This window comes from Pelobates fuscus, chromosome 9 (genome assembly GCF_036172605.1).
Source record: "Pelobates fuscus isolate aPelFus1 chromosome 9, aPelFus1.pri, whole genome shotgun sequence".
NCBI classification, from domain to species: domain Eukaryota; kingdom Metazoa; phylum Chordata; class Amphibia; order Anura; family Pelobatidae; genus Pelobates; species Pelobates fuscus.
Genome location: NC_086325.1, coordinates 161175733 through 161203675, shown reverse-complemented (window position 1 = coordinate 161203675; position 27943 = coordinate 161175733). Strand labels below are relative to the sequence as shown.

The window sequence follows — 27943 nt, the reverse complement described above, 5'->3', positions numbered from 1 at the left end:
GGGGTTTGTGGTTCTAGAAGTTCAGGGGGGCTTGGTACATGTTGGCCATCCCTGTTACAATACTATGGCTCAGTGTGCCCCGGGGCCGGGCATCCAGCATACCAAATGAGCCAATGACATCATGTGTGGAGGTTTAGATTCTGCCTGCGGAGTGTTTGTGGTAAGGGGGGGTTAAGGAGTAGCTCCGGTTGTGTCTCCTGTGTGTGTCTCCCGGAGCATTTTGTGGGAGTGGAATGGAAAATGTGTCCTCCAACCAGAGCTGCTGCTTACATACTCCATGCAACTTTTCTTTTGCTTTTTTTTCCCTCTTCTCTCTCCCCCCCTCCTCTTCTCAGCATGTAATTTCACCACAAAAGAGCTTAGGTTCAAATAAGGCTGTTAAGACGAGCCGGAGAAGATGGATTCTGGAAATTAGAGATGTGAGGCAGAGAAACTGACTTGCAACACTGCAGGTAACTGCTTATCAGAGCTAGGACGTCTAACACCAGGACAGCAATTATCCACAGGAGGAACTTTATTTTTACTTTGCAGTGTATTATGGAGGATTACATTTTATTTTCTTTGGAGAATTTTAATGAAATTTGAATTGCGTCCTAAGAAGGAGAAAAAAAATCCAAAAGATAAAAGGAGATGACGGCATCCTACAGCTGACCTGCGTCTGAAGAATCGGGAGCGTTGCAGTAAAAGGGGGTAAGACAATGCAGGTATTACTGTAACAAAGCAAAGGTCTGGGGAGAACTTAGAACCTAGAATAGGGAGAGTGGGTGACAAACTGCTAATTACTAACCCCGGTAACTCCCTCATTGGAGAGGTTTTCATTTTCATTAGCAGTGATGCAAAAGGTAATGCCTGTTCATGACAAACAGGTGACAGATTTAACACTTACATTGCTGGTGAGGAGCTTAAAGACTCACCTGATCAATATTCTGCCCTCTCAGTCAGTCAGTCTCAGTCTTTGTTACCATGCCACAGTCATTGCAGAGTCCCACACCTGTATTAATAGCATGGCAATGCTGAACTCTTCAATGTGTCTGATGGGTGTGCAAACAGCCCTGCAATGGAGATACCTCTGGCACCTCCAAATGTTAAAGTTTACAGGAGAAAGTTCCCCTTTCTTTTATTGGTGATGCTGCTGCTGTCACTATGGCAACCCGAGCAGGGATGCACAAAGTTAGATGATGTATATAGTCAAATCGAGAGAAATGTAACCAATTTATCTTAAGTGAATAACCCTTAAGCGTGAGTAGTTCTAGGGTTAAAGTAACACCAGAGAGGGTACAGCTGGGCACCTTTGCCCTCATGCTTTTGTCTCCTACTTGTGGCAGCCAAAGAATGTGAGCTATACTTACACTAAACTCGCCAGCTCATTGCGAGATCATAAAACGCCAAGAGGTGTTTGCTTTGTAATTACCAGACAAGCTCAACTTTTGGGAAGGTTTATTTAATCTTTTTTTAACCCATTGAAAGCCGCACTATTTTCTATTTGTAAAAATGAATAGGCATGATCGAATCCTGTGTAAAAGCCAACGTTTATCCCGTATAGGGAACACAATGCCCTTATAAATAAACTGGGAGCAGAAGGTATTGGAAGTGAAAGTCTGCGGGTAGTTATTGAAAATAATCTGCCCCGATTCACCTCTAGCATTAAGCAACATAAAATAAATATGTACAGAGTTTGCCGTGAAGGCAGCTGTTCTTTATCTCTTTAGATTTATTTTTGGCAAAAACAAAAAGTTCTTTAAGGGGAAAAACATGAATCAATCTCTTAACGTCTCTCTTGCAGCCGTAACAGGGGATGCAGCCCACAGCTGGGTAAAGGAATGAGCTATGTTTGGCTGTGTGATAGACATTTATAGCCGATGCCAGTCGGTATGCAGAGTGGCTGGGATGATCAGGGCACTGGAATGAGGTAGTAATAGACTTTGTCCTTTCAGCTGCTGTGTGTGGACGGCTTTCCGTGCAATGCTCAGCTAGTTGAGTGTACAAAATAATAGACAATGAACAACGCTACGGAATGTGTGGGCGCTATATAAATGGTGATAATAATAAGACTCAAATCTGCTAATTTGTGATTGGTATGTAAAATAGAGTTGTTTATAGAGTCATGGGCAACCTGCTGAATGTATAATTGTTTAATACCCTTGCCAACCAGCAGACATGGGGCAGGCTGCTCTCTACTGGTATCTAGAGAGGTTACAAATGAGCCTGGCATGGTTAAAGGTATGGATTGCAATCTATGCATCCAGATACTGCATGATGTGAATAAGAGAAAGTTGCCTTTACTGGCAGAAGTGCATTGTGGGCCACATCTTAATCAATAAAACATGCAAATAAAGGATAATGCTTGGTATATTCTACCATAAACATGAACGTCGTTTGTTAGTTTCTCAGGTTAGTGTTTGCAGATTGCGGTGTCCAACATTACCCCTACAGAGCGAATATACGCTGGAGCAGAAACTTAAATTCTCCTTTATCAAAGGACTTAGGACTCCCTTTGTTAATATAGTCATTGAGGGGCAGACAGACCACACTTCTCTTTACATGACCTTCTGTGTCAAAGGGTACAAGGACCCCGGAAAGGGGTGTTTAAAAGTGGTCTCATATTTCTGGTCATCTGTCAGCTGCCCAGTAGCCAGAGCTGCATTCAGAGATGCCGGGATAGAGCACCAACAGAAATATGTGGCTTTCTTGAGAAAAGGGATAAAGAGCTTGCATTGTACCTTGTTTGGATTAAACAGATAGGTTTGAGCTGCAGCTGGTCGGGAGATACCCGATCCCCCCCATCTGTATTGTATTATCGCTGAGCAGCCCGATAGGGGCAAAGTATGTAATATCACTCAGTATTTGCAAATCAGAATAATCTGAATGTACCTTTCCTGGTTAAATACTTTGTTATTATTATTATTATTATTATTATTATTATTATTAGACACAGGATAAAGCTGGCACTAAAAAAAATAATTTATAAAAACCGGATGCTAAATACTAATTATTGAATGAACCTTAGCCCACCAATAATCCATAATTTAGAGTATCAAGAATTATTGCAAAAACCTAGGTCAGTAAAAAAAAAATCACCTACGCAGATTTGATGCGTGATAAAGTAAGCCTTACTTAACAGTCTAGAGAGATTCCCAAGGATATTTTATATGAATTGGATTTAAGTAGGCAGTGCAGACACACGCAGTAAACTAAGCCCAAACAGAGGTGGAGAGATTCCCAAGGATGCTTCGTACAAGTGGATTTAGGTACATTGAACACACAGTCGTCATCATCCCTTTACGGAGGTCGTACATACACAGCTTATCACTGTAAAACTCTTGGTGTGGCGTAGAACGGCAGAATTGGTGGCCGGTGGCCACCAGCTGGGGAGTGACATCACCTAGGCTCATTAATGTGAAAAAAGGGGTTGGATTATTACATAATGCTTTATTGGGTATTTATAGGCCTAGTAAAGTAGGGTGGTGCCACAAATTGGCTAACACTTGCCAAGTTCTTCTAAAAAGGTATTGCGTGGTTTCAGACACAAGAAAGCTTTGTGCCATCAGACATTTCCTCCTGATATCTTGCGATAGGACTGACAAAGTAACAAGGCTGGGGCCCATCCGGGCTACAATCCTAGGAAAATATAATGGACAAGGGGAACTAAATGCTGTGGACTCAACAAGTTCAGGGAAAGATTGTCAGGACATTTGAGCATCTGGAGTGAATGAGATAGCTCAGTGGTTAGTGTCCCTACTGCAACATCTAAACGTTGCAGATTTTCTGCACAGCAAAAAAAAAAGAAAAACAACTGCACCTGTGGGTAGGTTTACTAATAAATATAACAAGAAAATATGCAAGCATTAACACAGGGGAAAAACTAAAAATAAAGAACTTTAAAAATATTTCAGATCTAGACCGGTAGCACTCCTCACAATGCTGTGTATTCAAACAAAGAAAAGAAAAGTAGGATTGTACTCTGTCCAAACATAGTTCAGCGTCTCATACTTTGCTGGTTTTACTTTTGTCCGTTCCCCAGAGATTAGCAAGATTGTACGCAGGAGATGTGCTGAGATACCAATTCGCAATGCGGGTGCCGACATGTACCAAACTGCATGGAAATTCACGCCTTTATAAAAACAGGCTTGGGCAGTGGAGCTGGCGTGTAAACAATAAATAAAATCTGGATGGTAGATAAAGCATTATAGAAATATGTAACCCCTTCGATACCTCTGATACTTGGAAACCCGTTGGGCGGTAAGAAAGGATTAATTATACCAGGGGGCACGGATTCCACAGAGCTTGCAGGGGACAAATGCCAAACAGATCAAACAATGACAACATGACTAAAGAGCTGATTCAACCCATTGTGTATTGTCTGACTATAAATATCCAGCTTATAACGCACAATACGATGTAGGACAGCGGGATCCCGGACTGTACTCTAGGGCACACAGAATGAACAGTGAAACACCCTAGTCTAAAGAGCTTACCATTGGGTATAGTGTAATGTGAGCAGCTGTGCATATAGCCTGCTAGATACAGCAAAGACTGAGGGCCAGACTGACCGTAAAGCCAAGACTGTGATAATTATATTTTTAAACACAAATGCAGCTTTGAGCCAATGTCAGCATTCAGTGGGCAACAAATAAAAGCTACTGTATGCTGTGTTTTATGCCATCATCTTTAACAGAACAGACACAATCCTGGTAATCCCAATGAAAGGCATCACCATTACAGTGACAGTCAAGGTTCTCTCATACCTACCAAGTATCTCTCTGTAAAAGGAACAGTCCCTATTTAAAACTTTCTGTGCCCCTTCCTCGATCCCAATATCCCTATTTTCTAGGAAAGTTGAATGTAGCATACTTTCACATTCAATTCTTGGTAAACCATAACCACTGCAGCTCACTGTATTATTTTAAATCACTGTATGATTAATTCTTAATGTTACATTATAGCTCACTGCACTGTGAACGCGCAATGCATAATTACAGTTTACTGAATCACTACGGCTTATTGTATCATTATAGTATGTTTATTGTATTATTTTATCTTTTTGTTATTGTTTTTTATGCAAGGAGTCGTTCAATCAAATTCCTCTGGTTTGTGTTGAATTATTGTCTAGTGGGTATAATATACCCATAACCCACTGAAAGACTCACTCCCTAAATATTGCTGTATCTTCAGAGTATCTGCCTGATATAACGATATGAGGTAAAATAGGGGTCTCCGAGTTAGAACAAGAAGATAGACGGGTTTTTTTTTGTTTTTTTTTTTTAAAGTCTGGAAATCCATTGTTTTCATTCATGTGAACCAGTTGGGGGGAGCCTGAGGCCCAGGAGGACCAGAGTGTGTCTGTACAATGTTAAATATCAGCCTTCACTGTACAATTAACGGCACTAGTGAGAGCATAAAGGAGCATTAAAACACGCAGGAAGAAGTATTCATAAGTAAAATACTGTGGAGACTTCTGATACCTGTGGAAAATGCTATAAACCCAAAATGGAACATCTTGCAGTTACAATGTAGCCAGATAGTCACACACAACGCAAAGAAACACAAAAAAATACAGATGGATCAGTTGCTCAGCAGGAGACTGAAAGGTAGACTGGAGAGGGCTCAACATCTGTTTATAGCGCTGCTGGGTACACAACCTCATCACATAATGATTCAGTCATCTGTGCAAATATCGTGATCAATCCGGATATATTAGGGTAAAACGCAAAGACCGGTTTATCAGAAAACATTATTATGTTATTATTTATATAGCGCCAACAAATTCCGCAGCACTTTATAGCATTGTAAATACTGCGCAATAAAAATGGAAATAGTATAAGTATAGTTTGCTAAAACCAGATGTTCTGATTTTTTTTATTTTGTCAGGAACCCAAATTACGAGCATGCTTTTATCTTGGTGACCCATCCCTGTACTGGAAGATTAACTCAGTTACCCATTCCTCAGGTGGGAACAATAACATGATCAGACTCTCCCCAGCTGAACTGTGAAAGGTGATGTTATCAGGGTAAACAACCAACTGGGCTCAGTTTCCAAGGGTCTGCTCTATATCCAAGGGAGCCATTACAATTACAATGACCTATGGTTTATTTTTGGGGGAGAAAAATATTAAATGGAAAATCTGTGGTTTAAATGCATGTTATCTCCTTCCCCGCATGAGATGCTGATATTCCACGATTCCAGGTATTAGTATAAAGGGGATGATGAACCTATGGAGTCTAGAGGGATATAGCGTAACAGAGTTGTATATACACAGAATATTGTGACAAGCGTGATGTTTGAAGTAAACTAAATAAATAAATGATGAAGAAAAAAAAACCATGGAAAACTACTGCTCCAAAAAGCAAAACCCTATAGAAATGAATTTGGACTGCAGTTGAAGGAACCAACACTAGATGACTGGAACTGGTGACACAAGATGTCGAGGTGGGCATGTGATTGTGGTGATTGTCAGGAAATAAAAGTACATTTTACTAAGACATGGAGGCTCCCATTATGCTGCAACCTTTATTTATTTCCCTCAGCAGCAACAAAAAATAACATCAAAACCAGTATAACAACACCTAGCATCCAAGCAACAGGAACAGCCAATTCGCATCCTTTCCTGTGCATAAGGTGAATTTCAAACTTGCAAAATTAGCCAGCTATTGTTCAAGTTCATTTATTTTCACCTAAAATGTGAAATTCACTTTACAATTTGTAGACTAGGCCAGTGATATAACTGTATTCACCTCCATTTAACAGATATGATATACATTACATGGGGTCTAGTTGGCTGGTACGGACTGCTGAGACCAGCAGGTTTGGAACTAGAGAATAAAGCCTTGCTTGTAGGATTGTAATCGGGAATAAATAGTTATCTTCGCTACGGGAAACGTTCAGACTGGACGCCATTAGTTCTGAACAGATACAATGAACCTTTGTTGAGATTGCGATAAAACATGGTGGTTGATGGTTCCAGGGTAATAAAGCTGGCTTTCTCTAAATTAACTCTAGACATAAAATGTGTGTACTTCTCGGATTTCCTCCATCTAAATAGACAATGGCCACGCCAGCACCTCGATTTATAGTGCATGTGACTGCACGTGTCACACATACAGACCACGTGTTTGTTGCTCCCAAAAGATGGAGGGAAGTCTGATACCAATGACGATCACGTCAGTTCTCACTATAAATTAAGCTCACTTTTTGCTTGTCAGGACCCTAGCATATCCCGTCTATGTCCTCATTCTCTCTGCATGACTTGACATGTGTTTGTGTTAGGGCCATTAAGCCCCTGTGTGAAAGAATGAAAATTTATCTGTGCAGCTCAGCTAATGGAAAATTGTTTAAATGTCGGTCCATTAGTAAGTGCTGAATATCAGAAACACTCACCTTCCCAGAGAAACTACTGAAGCAGACCCAGAAAATCGAATCCTCCACCAACAAATACAATTAGTTTCCATAGTGGACTTGTCGCACAATACAGACTCATTGTATCTGCTACTCTCGCCCAAACAGTCAGATCGTGGTACCTCTACTTCACCAGCTCCAGACTATCTTAACCCCTTAAGGACACATGACATGTGTGACATGTCATGATTCCCTTTTATTCCAGAAGTTTGGTCCTTAAGGGGTTAAATCACGTCTCCTATACAGTCTAACACCCTTCTGAACCATTAATGGTCTATCTTTGGCAATAGAGTGCAGGAATCTACTGAATATTTTGACCAATACAGGTCCGTGATCGGTTCCCACCGCAAGAGGTGTGCGCCAATCCAGCTAAAGGAAACACATTCACACTTCCAGGTTACATTTCACTTATAACAGGCAGACGGCAGGGGCTAAGAAACATCACAACTAATTCGGAGAATGGGGGACAAATATCTGTCATTGTCCTGGTATAAAAAAATAACTCCTTGGCTAATCGAGACATAACTGCCCTTATTTTATAGAACAAAAGCCTTCAGAGTCAGGAAATTGGCATTCACAAACCAGCTGAGAAGCCCATATACAGACACATTACAGAACAGAAGGCCCATACCAGCAGGAGACTCCTAATGCCAGTCAGCACAGGAAACCACGAAAACACAAATATACGACTTGTCGACCTTCTCAGTACGCGACTTGAAACCGATAATGGAGTGATATTACTTTACAACAGTTCTTATATCAGATCAAACAGCTTTGATATAGTCATAAGGTTCAGAAATGAAAGCAATCAGCTGCCATGTTAAAGAATGAAATCATGTGAATCAGGCCTAGGTCATAGAAAGGATGAGATCGAACTGTATTACACCCTCTAGCTCAGAGGCGCTATATAGAACGCTTCGTAGAAAGGGGTTTTCTCTAATGCTGTATGGAGAATTTACTAGGGAATTATAGATTTTGAGAATTTAATTTCCAATAACTACAAAAACTACAATTTGCGTTGTCCATTTTCAACATTTTCTGGTCTAGTGAATAATGTCCCAACTTTCAATTTAATGCAATTTCCCAATGAATGCAAATATCTGAAAGTCAAAAGGTTACCATGTAGGAGGAGGAGGAGGTGTCTTGACCGAAATAATCGCCTCCAAGTCTAAACCTGAATTTTGATCCACATTTAATAAATCGCTTTATAGAGGTAAACAAAGCCAAATTAAAAGTACAATACAGAAAGTCACGCAAAATATCAGGACTGGCCCTACGAGAAGGGGTCCTAAGCAACAGGAAAGGATGTCAATTTAAATCAAGTGTGTTTGCAGCTACTTAAAATGTTTCCCATATGCAAGCTTTCAAACAGCAAGCCAAGATTTCGTATACGCATGAACTGCTCTTAAACGGTTTTCTGTTAACTCCAGTACTGATTGCAGACAAACGCCAGGCGCACACAATGCACAGTGGGATAGTGAGCCGTCTATTACGGACGCTCAGTAAATAATTCTATAAAATTGCAGCCAATTGATGTGATGTGGGAGCTCATGGGCTGCAGACAGAGGACGAGGGCAGGTTGTAGGTGGGATTCCTTAGCGATAGCCCAACGCGTTTCACTGACGTACTGGACAGCTCCTATAGGTGAACAATGAAATTTTTTTGATTCTCCTTTGTAAGACGATATATAATGAAATCTTTTTTCAGATGTGCTTGTTTCTGCGTGAGAAAAAAAAATCCCTCCCATCTTTTTCTTTATATAAAAATATCTCAATTGCCCTTTCGGACTTATTTACCCATTACCTGCGGTCTGTTCACGATCCATAGGTCTTAAGTGCCAGCAACATTTTGTAATCATGGATAGTGTAAGAAAAACTAAAAACTAAATTGTGAAAATGCTTTCTATAAATCAATCCACAGTTAATGGGACCTTTGTATATTACTTCATTTTAACCACAGATGAAATAGCACACACTTCAGCTTAGCACTACGTCTTTCCCGCTGGGTAAACACGGTTCATGGAATTGGCACAGGCTGGACTTTCTGACATTGAAAGAACAGCCTCAAACAAAGAAAATGTGGTTTGGACATTTGGCTAATTCACAAGGGGAGACACAGACACAGAAGAGAGGCAATTTCTAATAATGAACCCTAAATGTCTATATTCTTAATATATGATTTTTCTCTACACCAATTACTGGCAGAGCATTATGGGTAATGTAGTCCAATAACAGATTGAGTACCAAGCTATATGTCTAGATGCTCCTAACTCGCTCCCTGATGCTTGTTCTGGGTGACCGCGGAGTAGAATTCCTAGACACATTACTGCTGCTTACAGAGGGCTGGCCAAACAAGACTTTTGACCAAACGGAGTTAGCACAAAATTCTTTGGCTCCAGAGTTAAACTGCATTGAGACATTGAGAACTGATTTAAAATGACGATTTTAGGAGAGTCTTCTCAGTGGGCCTAATTGTAAAGAATTCATTGTAGCAAATAGCCTTCCCCCAAAAAATAGCTGAAACCGTCGACACTAAAGTAATGAATAGGTCTTTTGTGAGTGTGTTATATTTTTACATTGCCTTCAGTAAGACAGTTTCACGCGGACACCAATAAATAAACTCTCCAGAACATTTTATTGGTGATTTTGCTGAAAAAAATCCCACGTTGTAAATATCAGAGAAGACGGGATCTCAAAAGTCACTTTCTTTCTCTTTTCTATAAGCCCATTCCCAAACAACAAGACTAGAGTCTAGACATTAACAAAATGAAAAATGAAAGGAATGGTTATATATGTACGCGTACAATCATTATTTGTAAGAGGTGATGAGAAACCAACTCAAACAAGCTTATTATGAAGTATTATGTACATACATACAGACACAACCAGAAATGTTATACGCACACAGTATTTATTCTCCCCCCACCAAGAGAACATGCTTGCAGTAACATCTTGCCAGTTTGAAGTAATTCCTGCCATGTTCTGTCTCACTTATTTACAGTTATTTTGTTTAGATTGAAAGCTCTCAAACCAACTTGCTCTGCACTCTGTATGTGTTTGCATGATAGAGTGTAGGTTCCAGGGCATCAATCTCAGGTCTGTTTGCACCAGTTTGCCTAATTATGTATTATACGGTCTTCACCCTTTTCTTAATGTATCCATGGTATAGTACTGCAGAAAATGTTGCTTTATATAATAACACAAGTATTTTCTGGTAGTACTTGTGGCTAGTGACTCTGATCTGCTTTGGGATATTTTGGTGGCCATAAGATGCTAAAATAACTTGTGTGACTGACCCTTCTCTGCCCCTTTGACCTTGTAGCCCCTTTTTAACAAACATAATTAATTACGGAAAGGCCAAATGGCACATCAGGCTACATAGAAAGTGAGACCACAATACCTAGTCTAAAAGTAGCTCTGAACGCCAAGTGTCTTCATACACTGTGCATTTAGAAAGACCAAGCAGAATATGCCCAGTTTAGTCTCCAGTTAATCCGCAGGCACAAGGGTTAGAGGCGTCTCTGTCAGTTCCAAAGCAGAACAGCTGTTTGCCCTCACCTGTGTTCAATGTATAGACACTCATTAGTTATTGGTATTATAGCAACAGGGCACTTATCGAGAACGAAAAAAAAGGCTGGCCTTCAGAGAATATTTGTAGAAGTCACGGACAGACAGAACTGGAGGTTTAATCTGTTCTAATTAATTTAGTTTAATGGAGCGGTTTTGGTGTATAGATCATGCCCCTGCAGTACCACTGCTCAATTCTCTGCCATTTAGGAGTTAAATCACTTTGTTTATGCAGCCCTATGTACACCTCCCTGCATGAACACAGCCTTCCTAAACACTTCCTGAAAATAGATATCTAATATTTAAACTTCCTTTATTGCACATTTTGTTTAATTTAGAATGTCCTGTCTCCTCCTCTGTTAATAGCCCTCTAGAGCCTATTGAACCCTACTGTGTATGATTAAAGGTCAGGTTACAGAGCAGTTATAGATACTTTAAAAGTAAGTAATATCTGATTGAAATTAAAACCCTTTTTCATGCAGGCTGTGTCAGTCACAGTCAGGCGAGGTGTGACGAGGACTTTATAAACAGAAACAAAATTGATTTAACTCCTAAAATTAGAACCAAGACTGCAGGGGCATGATCTATACACCACAAGTGATTCATTAAGATAAAGTTGTTTTGATGCCTATAATGTCATGTGGATGTGTGAATTTTATCGTGAATCCTATTTTTGTTCTTTATTTGCAGTGGGCTGGCAGGAGACTATAGCAAGTGTCAAGCAATCTGTCTCATAGTTGTCGGAAAAATGACAATACGAAGACTCACTTTTCTGTTCCTGATCGTATGTCTGTGGCGATCTGATGGAAGCAACACGCAAGAATTCCAGAACAGCGAAACATCAGAACAGGAATTCATCTACATGAACCGGGAGAAGCGATCTGCCGAATCGCAGGACAAATGTACCTATACCTTTATTGTACCTCAACAAAAAGTGACTGGGGCTATATGTGTCAACTCAAAGGAGCAAGAAACGGTGTTTGAAAGCCGTGTCCAAAAGCAGGAGATAGAGCTTTTGAACAGCGAGCTCCTCAAGCAGAAGCGTCAGATCGAGAGCTTGCAGCAGCTAGTGGAGGTGGATGGTGGGATCGTCAATGAGGTCAAGCTCTTGCGAAAGGAGAGTCGAAATATGAACTCTAGAGTGACGCAGCTGTACATGCAGCTCCTCCATGAAATTATACGGAAAAGAGACAATGCACTGGAGCTCTCCCAGTTAGAAAACAAGGTTTTAAACCAAACGGCTGAAATGTTGCAGCTCACCAACAAGTACAAGGACTTAGAGCATAAATATCATCATCTGGCCTCACTGGCCAGCAATCAGTCCATTGTCATTGCACAGCTGGAAGACCAATGCCAAAAGCTTCCTCAAACAAAACCAGTAGCACAGCCCCCACCCCCACAACAGCCGAACAAGGTGTATCAACCTCCCAACTATAACAACCGCATCATCAACCAGATATCTACCAACGAGATTCAAGGGGATCAAAACTTAAAGGTTCTTCCACCTCCTCTGCCAACCATGCCAGTCGTGACCAGCAGCCCAACATCAACAGACAAGCCATCAGGTGAGATTGTGTGTGTTTGTTAAATCCCAAATTATTGCACTGATCATAGTATAACTAGGACTTAAAATCTTTAGCAGATATATATAAACATTTGACATACCAAATGCTGGATTTGGGTTTCTGCTATGGACTATTTACGCACCCATATTGCTCAGTGCTTTGTGTCACAATAACAGACATTGAATTGTGCTGTGTTTTTCTACATGTAAAACCCTGACCAGTCACCAGAGAGCCACTGGTTCATTCCCTTTCTGAGCACAAAGTTTATTTCAAACACCCTATGTTACTCTAGCTGGGCTCAAACATCCAAGTACAACAAAATCCCTATAACATTAGACTGTACCAGCATCCCTACCCCTTCCTTCAAGGGAATTTACACGCACATACTCAAATTCATACTCCGATACACTTACACACATTCATGTATACACAGTCACACATTTACATATGCACACACGGACTCATATACAAACACACACATGGTGTGGACCCACATGCTACTGTATACCAGAAAAGCAACCAATATTCTAGGGTGCCAGCAGCCAACAGACCAAGATTGAGAGCAAAAATATGCCGGCACCACTGCTGTATTCATATGAGAGTTTGCATCAAAAATCTAATTTGTGCACAAGATGCTTTAAACTAGGAATGGCCAAAAGGCAGCTCCTCAGCTACAACACCCATGTTGGTTTGGAGAACATGTCAATGTCAGGGTAGTACAAAGTAAAAAAAAAAAAAAAGTAAAAAATATTTAAAATGGACGTTACCAGAAAAAGGTCAAACCGAGTCTGAAAAACAAGCTAAAGGGCCAGATGGGAAAACAAGTACATTGAGGAAGGCAGAGTTATACTGGCCAACACAGGCAAAAACACCAAAACAGATGTTAAACATTCCGAGAAGGAGATAAGTTAAAGGATACAAGGCTACATAGGATTAGCATTACCGATAAACCATACAATATGGTGGAGATCTTACAGTTAGACAAAGAAACAAACAGTATTGCCACCAATCATATCCAGGGTCAATTCATAGAGGATTAAAAAAAAACAGGATTTAGTACAATCCTCCACAGAGCGCAGATAGACCGCACAGCCACGTGGAACCACATTTGCTTGCACAGATCTCCTGAAAACCTGGTGGGCTCTGTGGACCACTGTAGATCCTGCGTGCAAACTCCGGTTTCATGCCATCACGGTAATCATTTGCTCATACACAAGACATTCCTATAAGCGGGCAGTGGTGTCATACAGGCATTTTGCTTACTCGTTTGGAAACGGAAGCTTCTGGAAGACCGTAACATCAATATATTTACGAGCATATTTTAAAACAAACACAATTCTGCTATCTAAATCCTTTCCCACTTGTTTTCTTTTAACATGACCACGCTTGCCATTGAGAAGTCTAACCAAGACAAATATTTGTCAAACATCGTACTTAGCAATGTCAAACAAAGAAGCCTAAAACCGGGCAATTGTTTGTAATATTTCTTGAGAAATGGAAACTTAGCAGGCGGATTTATGAATCCCAGATTCCGAGGCTTATCCCCTGTTATCATATTTAAGACTGTCAGAAGAAAACAGGCTTCAGAGCTTATTGACAAGACAAACAGTGCTTGCCACAAACAAACTGCAGTTGAAATTAATTAGGCCACATAATTAAAAGTCTAGAAAAATTACACACAGTAAGTTTCTGAATCATTTCCAAACATCTTGGCAGAAAATGCACATGGTCGGAGAATGATGAAATTGTAACATTTTATAACAGAACATTCTGAAATCCGACACATTTAGAATTATAATAATTATAGTTATTTTCTTTACCTACATGAACAAAGAATTTCCCCTTACAACCTAGCTCCCTAGCAGCGATACAGATTAGGTGAGGTTATTAGGAAATACGATTTTACCATCTTTTGCTACCATTTTATTTTATTTTTTTCCAATGATGCAGAAATGAACAGGAATAACAAATAGAGTTTAATTGGCTCCTAGTGTGTTCTGTCTCACCAGGACAGAGCTTACTCAGGGCTAGCCTAAACATATAGATGCAGTCTCTAGACGTATTGCAAATATTCACTCTCTACCCTTAAGTGGGCAGCATGCTGTACTCTATTTAAGACACTGAACACCGCTGTCTGACCAAGTGTGGCGTGATTTAAGAGTTATAAAGCAATCTCCGTTGGAAGTAGATGAGATCATGTATTCCCTACCAGAGACCAGAATTAATTCCCCCAGTGAAACTACTTGAAGAAGACAATGAGGTCATCTATTCCCCACCAAAGACTAGACTTAATCCATTCAACTAACTTCTACTGGATGAAGACACTGAGGTCATCTATTCCCCAGCAAGGACTAGACTTAATCCCCTCGGCCTGCTTACACAGGACGAAGACGCTGAGGTCATCTGTTCCACACCAAACAGCAGACCTTTCCCCTCTAACCACCTTCACCGATAACTTCTACCATAGGCTCGGTCATACCGTAAACATTTTGTTTTCGTGAATGAAGCTTCCTATATGGCTTGTGTATTCTGCAAATTTGTAGATGTCAAAGTATTCTGAGAACAGGTGATTTACCACCTAATGAACACTATTTATAAAACTGAGTAAGTCCTTTAGAACCCGACCAAATTATAAGGTCGAAGCTACTCCTCTATTAAGCAAGTACAGAACTACTGCTTAGCGGAAATGACCAGTGTGAATGCTGCGGCTGAACTATCTATATCTTAACTAATGAACTTTTTTGCATATCCTACCATCTATATGCTGGTAAACCCAGCTTGTTATTTTTGGGGTCTTTCCATTCTTGAATATTAGGTCATATTTGATTTTGTTTGTTTATGTATTGTCTATACAGGCCTTGACCAAGGGTTCTACAAACTCCATTTGCTCCCTCATTCCAGCTCGTTGTATATGGTGTGGCTTATAAGGCTTGAAAATCCTTATCTGTTGCATTGCAGCTAGGCAGTCTGTGTGGCATGTTCTTAAGAGGACACTCCATTGGCCAAATATAAAACAAATAAAAATCACTGTTTCGTGAATACTTCCTTGCATTAAATTATGCATTTTTTCATTGTAGGCAGATCTCTCGTCTGCAGCCTTTGCAAGCCCTCCCCTTTTAGCCCTGCCCAGACTTTCCGTGGCTGTCCAATCACAGACTTCCCAATCATTGGCGGATCCAGGGGGGGGGCAACGGGGCAATTGCCCCCCCCCGAGATTCTCCCCTGCCGGCTAGTGCAGGGCTGGCATTGCCCAAGCGCCAGCCCTGCAATGTGCCTGCGGACCGGGAGGGAGATCAGTGATCTCCCTCCCCGGTCCGCAGGCACATTACTGACAGCCGACCGGAAGGGGAGGGAGAGAGGACCCGGGAGCTGTTACCAGCAGCTCCTCCGGGTCCTCCTCTCGCGAGATTTGGAGCGTTGCCGCGGTTACCACGGCAACGCTCCAAATCTCGCGAGAGTGAACTCTAGCCCTGGAGCGCGGGCTAGAGTTCACTGGAACCACTGGACCACCAGGGATTCCCCACTGGGACCACCAGGGATCCAGAAATGTCCCCCCTCCTCCTCAATAAAGGTAAGAAGGGAGGGGGGACATAAATATATTTTATTAAATACATTTTTTTTATTTTATTTTTTTAATTAAAAAGCCTCCCTTCCCTCCTCCCCTCCCCCCATACACACTGACCCCATACACACACTGACCCCATGCACACACTGACCCCATGCACACACTGACCCCATACACACACTGACCCCATACACACACTGACCCCATACACACACTACACACACTGACCCCATGCACACACTGACCCCATACACACACTACACACACTGACCCCATGCACACACTGACCCCATGCACACACTGACCCCATACACACACTACACACACTGACCCCATGCACACACTGACCCCATACACACACTACACACACTGACCCCATACACACACTACACACACTGACCCCATACACACACTACACACACTGACCCCATACACACACTACACACACTGACCCCATACACACACTACACACACTGACCCCATACACACACTACACACACTGACCCCATACACACACTACACACACTGACCCCATACACACACTGACCCCACACACACACACACTGCCCCCATACACACACACACTGCCCCCATACACACACACACTGCCCCCATACACACAAACACTGCCCCCATACACACAAACACTGCCCCCATACACACAAACACTGCCCCCATACACACAAACACTGCCCCCATACACACAAACACTGCCCCCATACACACAAACACTGCCCCCATATACACACTGTCCCCATATACACACTGTCCCCATATACACACTGTCCCCATATACACACTGTCCCCATATACACACTGTCCCCATATACACACTGTCCCCATATACACACTGTCCCCATATACACACTGTCCCCATATACACACCGTCCCCATATACACACTGTCCCCATTCACACACTGTCCCCATACACACACTGTCCCCATACACACACTGCCCCACAAACACTGCCTCCATACACACACTGCCCCACAAACACTGTCCCCATACAACACTGTCCCACAAACACTGTCCCCATACAACACTGTCCCACAAACACTGTCCCCATACAACACTGTCCCACAAACACTGTCCCCATACACACTGACCCACACACATACTGCCCCGCACACACTGCACACCTATACACACACAGTGCCCTACACACCCTGCTGCCCCCCCATACACACATTGCCCCAAACACACACACACGACCCCCCCATACACACAGTGCCCCCCATACACACACTGCCCCACACATACATACAGTGCCCCCCATACACACACTGCCCCACACAGACATACAGTGCCCCCATACACACACTGCCCCCTAACACACACACTGCCACCCTTACGCACTCACACTCACTTCACCGCTCACACACACACTGCACCTTTCACACACACTTCACCCCTAACACACACCACTTCTCCTATGCCCTATATCCCAGCAGACCCCAGGTAAGTTGTCAAACTGTTCTTAAACGGTATGACTACTTACTCCGGGGTGGGATCCTGGCACTACTGGCACCATAACTACTACACTGAGCTGTAGTGGTTATTGTGCTAGGATTATTTTTTTTAAATAATCTACAAGTGCCCCTCCCGAGATCAGGCTCTGGATCCGCCACTGTTCCCAATGAGGATCAATGAGAAGCACTTGCTGCTTCTTGAGTTTAGCTCCACTGAACTAACCAAACGAGGAAGTATCAGGACCTTTTTTCTGATCAATATAGCCGGGGGGGAGGGGGGGGGGGGGTTCACCAGGTTTATTTATAAAAGTGTAAATTTCTATTGAAATCTGCACTTTTTGCAAAATGAAAAAAAAAAAACGAAAACACTCTGACACATAAAGCTTTTCAGGAGGTAAAGTTCTGTAGGTGTCCAGAGTATCCCTTTAACTTTACACCATGCAGGTGATTTACAGAACAGGACATTTAACACAGTCAGTAATTTTTGCCGATATAAGGCTTTCCTGGAGATTTCACGCACTTTAAACGGACTCCAGATAAAAGTAGTAAAGTGTGAGATAAGAAATTCCGGTAGCTACTTGGGCTTAGTTTTATGAGGGGATCACAGCACTCAGACCTTGGCCCACTACTGGATAAACACAAGGATTTAAACAGTATTCTTACTTATTAGATCTTGTGGGAAAACAGGATTCATGTTATTTGGCCTAGACTGAGTTTAAAGAGACTGGTAGGTGTGAGCGGCAGCGAGGGAAAGAGAGGGTAAAGGAGAAATCAGCCATGTTTCTTCTAGAATAGGCTACTTGTAGAATGTTACGATGTATTTATAGAGTAAATAAAAATGAGCAGGGCCCCATTCAGAACAATTAGTAGAAAACAGTGAATCGGTGCGCTCATTGCCATATGTAGCCATTTAGGGTTTTATTTCACATCCGTTAAATCGGCGCTGTCAGTGCAGGCTTTACTTCGAATTTAACCCCTTTTTATCTTCTTCTATTCCCCCCCACACCACCCTTTTTTTAAGTTCCCCTTAGTTGTTTCTAGTTATACATAAGAAAATGGAGGAACTACTTCTTTTCACGGTAGCGTGATGTTTGGTAAATTTTGGCAATGGGCATAGCTTAAGGAAAATTCAATTTCAGTTGCATTGTTAATTCGTCAAAGAATTCAATTCAAACTACAAACGCCATGGGCAGAGGAGAACAAAATGGATGCACCCAGGTACTGACATCCATCACAGAAAAGAAAATGTAAATAAAGTTATATGGCAAAGAGGGGACTATAATCATTAGGAATAAGGAACAAAATCTAAAAGAAGAAAAAAACATGACAGGGACATTTTAAGTCGTTTTAGCGATCTAAATGTAGAATATTCGTAACTACGTTGTGTACGCTACATGTTAAGAGAAATCAGTAGCATGTCACGTTACGAGAAGGCGTGATATTTTGGGGAGAGACTGCTATTCTGTATCATGAATTCCTCTTCTATAGCGTTCTTTCAATTTTCCATCACTTAAACTTTCCATTTACTAGTGACATTTGTTTTGTTACGGCCATAGAAACCCTGACAGGAGAATTTTCTTTTGTGCGCACACATTTCAGGTACAGTCTTGAGTATTCCGTCACAAAGGAAATCTATCGGCTCATAGCCAAATCACCACCCCAAAAGAAATACCATGCCATATTTATCAGAAGATATATTTCATTGGTTTCCATGGTGACAGCTCAAATTTTATTTTGTTTAGCCCAGAATGGCTCCAGTTTCATCATGATCAGACAAACGTTAAAGAAAATGATAGATCATAGACAGATAATTGCTCGTTTCCATGGGTATGTATACGGAATATGTGAAATAACACATTTAGCACAACATTGCTTAGAGTACCAGAATGTAATACTAGAGCCAAACAGATTTCTGATTTTTCGCCGAAATTTGGTGAACGACAAACTCCACCTGCTAATTGATTTCGATAGTAAAATTAGTGTTTTTTGATACTAAGTAAAAAGCCTAGGTAAGGATTATTTGGGGTTATTTTTTAAATATGGCTTATAACAGGCTAGAAGGTATAATAGACTCGCCACCAAACATAAGACTTGAGTGTTGAGCAGCAAATATCCAGCCATTATCCCCGTGCCTTTCATAAACCTTTTAACACCTACCTATTTATAATCCTGTTTTGTCTATTTGCAATCCCCTCGCAGTTCATGCTACTTGTCCCGTTTGTTGTTTTTTTTGTATCCTTTCTTTCTTTTTAAGCTTGGCGTTTTAATCTTTCCACTCGTCGAATTCTCCTTTCTAACTGCCAGCATTATGCTAATCTGTTGCCATATGGTTTTTACGGGTTGCCTATTTTTGCTGTTGACTGTTTTGTCTTTAAGGTTCCATTTATAATCAAATACATTGTAAAGTGATATGGTTAGCGGCTCAACACAAACAATATAACAAAGCATAACGAAATGTATACAAAACAAGTCAGCGTAAGAAAATCATCTGGAGAGCATATGAACAGTTCACAAGGATGTTACCTTGTTAGTGGGCTAAACACTGCCATGCCTTATACTAATTTTATTAAAGAGAATAGTGTGTAAGCTACACATCAACGCATGTTACATACAAGACACAAGGAGCATGGCCTGAATACTATACAGATGGACAATTCACACAAGTTGGCCAGAGAATACAGTCAGGTGTCCACAATCGGTGTTATGTGTGGCGCCACATGCCCTGGGAAACGCAGTGTCCATTTTGGGATAACAGCCACGAGGGGCCAATTGGTCAAACTGGCTGTGCCAAACAACAGCCCAGAGATCAGGGCCAATCCTGTGCTAAGATTTCCGGCACAAATTAGCTAACAGATGGAGTGTTCAAAAACAAGACAACTGGAAGCAGCCAAAATCCAAACAGCTCTGTTTGCTATGATGTTAATTTGTCGTGTTAACCTGATCAGTGCCAGAAGGCATGACAAGTCTAAGCAAGGATTAAAATAAAGCCAGAGATTTGTAGAAGGAACATGGAAATTAGGTGAAATAGAACAAAAATTTAAAAAATTGCAGATTGTTATAAAAACAATCTGCTAGAACATTACAGATGAACCAGAGTTAAACATATTTAACCCTGAAAAGGGGGGGTAACTTTTTGAAAGAGGGGTGGGTAGAATATTTGGATACAGGGATCATTTCTTTGTGGGGAATGTATGTACTAAAAAGACTCTTCGGCAGACAGGCGTGCATAATGTGCCTCAAACAATGGAAGAGCACAGATTGAGAAAGAAATGACTCCAAGTTAAGTGACAAGTTAATCCAACTATTAACTACATCACCGTGAGATTTCAGGAGGGTGAACTGGGCACATGCTCAAGCTGGTCTCAAAAAGGGGTGCTGCAGGGATCTCACGAACGGAGTGCAATGCTCTGCTTATAGACAGCTGCCGGGTTCAGTGTTTTGGCCATGGAGAACTGCAGGTATTAGTGTCCAGTCTTTAGACAGTTGCGGGGATCAGTCTACTAAAATCTGCAGGGTTCAGTGTATTGAGAGGAGCTGGGTTTACATAATGGAGAGCTGATCAGTCTACGAGGAGCTGCAGGATTTATAATTTGCTTTATGGAAAACTTCAGGGTTCAGATTAACTATTTGTCATTCAGTTACTCTGGAAACCCTTTAGAAAATCAGTGAGGATTCAACATTACAGGAGTCAGGAGGGAGTCATGTTGCTAAATTGTATCCTCTAAAAAGGCTACTATAATTTAAACACTAACTCGATCGCTACATTTCCAGGCCTAGTGAACGGAGCCTAAAATACATTTTCATGACAATATGATCTAATGATATAATCAAATTTTTTCACATTATCGTCGAACGCCGACTGCATTTGGATGTGATGGGTACCGTTCTGTGTGATTCAAATGATCCAGCGAGATGTATAGAAAACGGAGTGAAGTTTCTACACCTTATTCTCTGTAACACAGTAAGGTTTTATACGCGTCTGATTAAAGGAAGCCTTTGTGCCTGGAAACCGCCAATCTCCACGGAATCTTAAAAAACGCTTACTGTACTCTCACGCGCCAAAAACAGGCCGATAGATCGCAAAGAAAAACAGTGACAGCAAGTCGTTTGCTTTCATACCAATGTAAGGAGTGAACGCAAATAGGACCGCACACACGCTGTTTGCTCAAATAGACTTGTGTATTTATCTTGATGGGTATTTACATGAAGAATTTTACAAAAGCAAAATGAGAACAAAGCTGGTTCATATCACGTTGGTAAACTGTTTTTGAACCCAGATGCCTAGTCTGAGCTTCTAAATACTTTAATTCAAAGTAGGAACCCCCAGGTATTAACTATTTGAAAGCACTAGAAATTTGGTCAGGTTTCTATACATCACAAGTCTATTCACCAGACAAAGTAAGCCGCTTGGCTGCGGTTTGGAATGCTATGAATCACATGCCCTCAGGGAGCGGTGTAACCAAAAACTCCCAATATAACAGCTTCGGCACAGAAGGAGAAAAACACTACCCGCAGGTACAGGCAAGACTTTTCTAAATCATCCTAAAAATGTGGTTCCCACTAAAAGCAATGCAGACATCTTCTGCACAAAGAAAACACATTTATTTGAGAGTTGTCGTCATGCCGTGGTTTAAGGATTTACCAAGTTATAATGTAATCAAGCAATACGCAAGTGATATCACAGGGGCAATGTGACAAGCATCGCAGGGAAATGCTGGCAATCCATGAACAATGTTGTCTGACGAGAGAAGATCACAGTTAAGTCTGGGAAAGTTTGATACGTTTCCTGTAAAATAAGACACTGGGTTAGTTATAATTTTACTTGGTGGAGGTTATCTGTGGCAGACTATCTCCCCAGAGGGTCTGAGTTAAAATTAGTTCTGTCGAGAATGCTGAAACTGCAGCAGCAGCCCTACTGGGTGGAAAGGAAGGTGAGTTAGCTGTGTTCTAGATTAGCTGCCCAGCCCAGGATTCCGTAGGTTTGTTCTGGCTCAGGTACAGGATTTCCATGGGAATATTCCACAAGGTGAGGTGGAAAATTCTCCATGTTCGGCATCCAGAGAAATAACACACAAGTAAATTTACCAAGAATAAAATAAACCACATGTTAAAATTATTATGTTACCAGATGAATATGTGTATTGTTTTAGCAACGGACCAAGACAACCACGTTGTGAAATGGCCCTTGCGATGGCTTTTTTGAGGTGTGTGGTGGAAGCATGTGACCATGCTTGTGTTGGACACTCCTCTCAAGCCAATAATTGCCATCTAACGATATAATACCCAATTCTGATCCAAGAAGGATATCTGGACTGTTGGTGGTCCATCAGAACTGATCCAGACAATCCTTCAATTAAAACAAAGGAGGACATTTATAAAAATGTGCACAATGTTGTAAATGTTGAACAATCACAAATTAAATGTACCTTTTCATTCTACTGGTTTCTACGATGATTGCCCCACTGTAAGAATGTTGCATTTCATTTCTGACCATCTAACTCTCTCTAGAAGTGTGAAAACCAAGACAAATCTGGTTTAGGGGTAAAGATAATTTAGCTGAGTGCCATCGGTTAGAAAATCTAGACATTTGTGGACTGAGAAGCTTTCTTCAAGGTGCAATCCCTCTCTTTTCGTAGAGTCTAGATTTTGTAGATGTCTTCTTTTGCTAAACGTTTAATCAAACAGTGTTTTTCCGTTGGACAGTTAGTTTCTCAAGAATGAAATCATAATCAGTAAAAAAAAAAAAAAAAAATTAATATATGAAACACCTTTTAACTGAACTGCTAGTTAGACAGCAACAACAAAATATTAGCCAGCAGACATGCTAAAAAAAAACAAAAGAAAAAAAAAAAAACAACAATCGTAAATAACCTGTTTTAGACATAAATCCTGGGTGATTCACTTACAAAGTTTTTTTTCCTATAAATTTGAACTGGTGCTGTAAAAATACATAAAACGTTCATTAGTACCGTTGTTCTTCAGTGCCAAAATATTACCGTTGTTATGTTTGGTGTAGACGGTGTGTTGCCGGGAGAAGCAAGCAGCTTGTTTTGTTTTTCTTGCTATGGGAACACTTGTGTTGTGTATTGTTTTTGGATAAGAAATTAAGATTTAACTGCCTTTACCTCCTGTTTCCACTAGGTCCATGGAGAGACTGTCTCCAGGCAAGTGAAGATGGGCACGATACAAGTACCATATACTTGGTAAAGCCAGAAAACACAAACAGATTGATGCAGGTCTGGTGTGACCAGAGACATGACCCCGGTGGCTGGACAGTCATCCTAAGACGCCAGGATGGGTCTGTTAACTTCTTCAGAAACTGGGAAACTTACAAAGTAAGTAAAGAGCAATGATCCTAGCTAATAAGTTATGAGACAACAAACCAAAATGTTTAGATGTTTACTGCCATCATAGGAAATAGGAGTTCCAAGAGAGGGTTGGGGTTGCATGGAGGTACAGTCCATCATCAAGTTCAAGGACAGATACACTAACAGGATATTTTTTTTTTTTTGCCATGTGTAGCAAGGGTTCGGCAATATTGATGGAGAATATTGGCTGGGTCTGGAAAACATCTACTGGCTCACCAACCAAGCCAACTACAAACTGCTCGTTACCCTTGAGGATTGGTCGGGGCGCAAAGTGTTCGCCGAATACGCAAGCTTCCGACTTGAGCCGGAAAGTGAATACTACAAGCTGAGGCTGGGGCGATATAACGGGAACGCTGGAGATTCATTTACTTGGCACAATGGAAAACAGTTCACCACACTGGATAGAGACCATGATGTATACTCCGGTACGTAGTGTATATAATCTGTATGATATCACCACGAACACACTGACAATCTTGGCAAGCTATGGAGCATGTCATACATTATTAATGACAATGCAGACACTAATGTGCAGGTCTTCTGATAATTTAATGATGGTGTCACATATTTAATACCCCATTGCTACCCCCAGCTTCTCCAACTAATTTGGGAAAAAGATCAAGACCGCCTCCTTTACTGGTTTTGGTGTTTAGAGTGTACCGTTAAAAACCAAAAGCACAGAATATACAAACATTTGAAAATGTTATCTATTGATTTTCTTGACACCAAATCATGCTAGAAAGTACAGAAGAACAAAATACAGAAATTAAATACATGCCTCTAATGAAGAGACAAAGGAGCATTAATGATAATTAGCTCCTCTCGTTAGCCTTACAATTTATACTTAAACTGATTTTTTTTTTATCTTCCTGGGAGAGGCTCAGATTGCTGTGAAGATATTAAAAATGGTCATCCGGCTGGTAAAAGTACGAGAGGTGAAATCTTACAACCACAGAGAGCTGAGGTTTCTATGATAACCAAGAGAAAGGGCTTGTTAAGCAGTCTACAGTTTAACTTGGCAAGGGCCCCACTAACTTGAGATAATACTGGGAATGTGAAGCAGTATGTAGGCCTCCGGGGGCCCTCTGGAGAGCAGTGCCTTTTGGGGGAGATTGGCAGCAGGTAATGCCTTCAGCAACTCTGTGTCAGTGTACTTGTAGAATATTTAAAGACACTCAAACCAATGGCAGAGATTACAAATTACTCCACGAACAATGCATTTTTACAGACACAGAAAAAAACTTTAACAATCACGACACAATTTGCTGCTACAATAAGATTAGCCATGTAGTTTAGAAATTATTAAAGACGCGTTCTTTATTTTTAAAGAAAAAAAAACAAAATAAACTATAGTAACCAAGTGAGTAACTAAATGTTTGGTCACTGGTGAGTAAGTCTTAAGAAAGACGATAAGCAGTCATCCGGACTGAAGTACAGAAATCAACAATAACAAATTAATCTTAAAAGGCCAGTAGTTTAAAAGAAGGTAAAATGTAATATTGACAAACTGTGGGAAATTGAAATATTTCCTCTTTAACAGAGTTTCTTCATGGACTGTTCCTCAGGGCAATGCTGAAAGGAACTGAGCTCACATTTTCAGTCATTTATACCAACAGTATCTTCCAAACATCCGAATCTAGAACCCTTTCTTAACACTCTACAGATATTAGTCTGCATAGTTACACCCCTGGCTGCTCAGCTTGTGGAAAATATAGGAAAAGATAGGTAATTTGCATCATACAGAATTACGCATGTTAACATTTTAACATGTGTTATATTGGTTTGCAGAGGAAAAATTGCTGCTGTATCTTATTACCCGTTTTCATGGGTGGGTCATCAAGATAATAAATAAGGGGTCAGGTAAAAGGTATATAACCATAACATAAATGGTAATCAGTATTTACCGTATTATAGGTTTCACCAAGATGTTATTCCCTGTGAGTAATGATAATTTATAGCTAGGGCATACTCAGGGGTTGGTGGAGGGTGTGGGGATAGCAGGCTGTGTCTGTGTAGCGTAATATGCTATCCAGTTGGACCATCTCTGCGTATGCATTTTGTTGAAAAACTAGGCTGAGAGTTCTTCCATGCTCCTGATAGCTTCCACCTTGTCTCTCCACTCCCTCACGGTAGAAATATGCGGGGATCAATGTATGGGGATAAGTGACTTGGCTGCTGTCAGCATATATAGAAGGCTTGAGCGTTTCAGTGCTGGGAGTGGTATACTCGTGTGCAATAAAAGGACAGATGATGGCTCCATCAATAGGGGAAGTCCACTTATTTGTCTTATGGGGGGAGAGCACCTTGTCCCAAAAGCCCCTAATGGATAGACATTGCCACCAAATGTGTAACATGGTTCTCCTACTGGAGTTACATCTCCAACATACCTCTGGGATTCGGTGGTTCCATTTGTGTAGCTTATCTGGTGTGTGATATCATCTAGTTAGTAGCTTCAAGTTGGTTTCCACCTGCTTGGAACTGGTGGTCAACGTATGTGTAATTTGGAAGATTTGCCATTGGTGGATTGTCAGTGAAATGTTGAGCTCTCTTTCCCATTGTTTAGTATAAGAGGGCGGTGAGGACACCAGTACATCGCCTTATATTTTATAAGATACTGAGAGAGGTCGCGTCTGTGTTCCCGTGGTGGAGCACAGAGATTCAAAAGTGGTGGGCGGGCGTATAACATCAGTCGGGTGAGGGAGAGTTTTAATGTAGTGAGTGAGTTGGTGGTGTTTAAACTCATCTTGGAGGGTAGTGGGACGTGAGGTAAGGTAAGAATCTAGTTGTATCTCCTTAAATGAATTGGAAAGATCTGTGAGGCGTATTTCTGGATCTTTGGTGTTTGTAGAAGAAAAAAATTTGTTTTATCACTCTCAGACAATCTGTATTTTCTTGCAGGTAACTGTGCCCATTATCAAAAGGGAGGGTGGTGGTATAATGCCTGTGCCCACTCAAATCTCAATGGAGTCTGGTACCGTGGAGGACACTACAGAAGCCGGTACCAAGATGGGGTGTACTGGGCCGAATTCCGAGGCGGGTCATACTCTTTGAAGAAGGTAGTGATGATGATCAGACCCAACCCCAATACCTTCCACTGAAAATGAACCCAAAGCAAACTGGAAATTCCCCTTTCAATGCTGAAAACATATCACCGGAGGCCCGCTGGCACTGGAAGAGATGGAGGAAGGGCTCTTGTGTCAAAGGACAAATACATGTACAATGACTGTCCACAATTACTGTAAAAAGCTGTACATTTCCTGACCGCTTGAGGTCCATCAACCATTCCTGCAAGGGTGCATCTATATGTCTTACCAAGCACACGGGGAGAAACAAAAAATTATCTGTAATCTATAATGTTTCTCAGTCCTTTGTGATTAACAGTGTAACAGTCACGTTAACTACGTATCATGTCTATAGGGCTTTGTTTAACAAATTGTGCAGTACTATGTACTGCAATAGGACTTGCAATATTGTGTTGGACACAGGACACGAAATCCAATGATCTTAGTAACAACAATAGCAAGATTTTATTTTTGCAGTTTATGTTTCTGTTTTATTGTTTTCTTAGCAGGTTCATTATGTTATATTACCCTAAATTACAAAGAGGGCCGTCAGATGGTACAAAGTTACGATTTTCTGTTCTTTATAAAAATACAGAGATGGGCCTATTTCACATGTCTAGAACAGCCATCAGTACAAATGTGATATGTTTCTTGACTGATCACACACTGCCAATCTTTCACTATTAAAGTACTCACTTAATGTGATCACGAATACATGTCATCAAAGCAGGCCACACTATGCTTTAATACAAACAACCTATGTGTACAGTATTTAGAGAGATATGTGGAAATATATATTTTTGCAGTCCAAACACACCTTACACCGCATATTCACAAAACGGTTAATGTCACTTTGCAAGTTATTCTGATTTATATAAATATATATTTTTATAGTTGCCATGTCGAAGCTGTGATGTGGCTCATTTATCCATCTGGCAATGATCACAAATTAAA

General features: G+C 41.0%; 2 protein-coding genes across 6 annotated transcripts in view; one reads left to right on the top strand and one right to left on the bottom strand.

Moving 5' to 3' along the window:
* RALGPS1 (Ral GEF with PH domain and SH3 binding motif 1) overlaps window positions 1-27943 on the bottom strand; it is a 328055-nt gene that overhangs the window by 149498 nt on the left and 150614 nt on the right. The gene's annotated exons all lie outside the window — the stretch shown is intronic.
* Window positions 211-27465, top strand: ANGPTL2 (angiopoietin like 2). Of its 2 annotated transcripts, XM_063432897.1 has the most exons (6): window positions 211-452; window positions 532-690; window positions 11650-12524; window positions 23701-23894; window positions 24082-24352; window positions 26826-27465. In XM_063432897.1, exons 3-6 carry the CDS (start codon window positions 11708-11710, stop codon window positions 27023-27025), a joined length of 1482 nt encoding a protein of 493 aa, XP_063288967.1. In that variant the 5' UTR covers window positions 211-452; window positions 532-690; window positions 11650-11707; the 3' UTR covers window positions 27026-27465. The 2 variants fall into 2 exon arrangements, with proteins under 2 accessions (XP_063288967.1, XP_063288966.1); XM_063432896.1 differs by having other exon boundaries at window positions 211-690.

Bases quoted from the DNA above. Each gene is read 5' to 3' on its own strand.
- ANGPTL2 (XM_063432897.1), top strand. From the start codon at position 11,708: ATGACAATACGAAGACTCACTTTTCTGTTCCTGATCGTATGTCTGTGG. The intron at 12,525-23,700 runs GTGAGATTGTGT...TGTTTCCACTAG, and splicing joins ATCAACAGACAAGCCATCAG to GTCCATGGAGAGACTGTCTC. The intron at 23,895-24,081 runs GTAAGTAAAGAG...TGCCATGTGTAG, and splicing joins GAAACTGGGAAACTTACAAA to CAAGGGTTCGGCAATATTGA.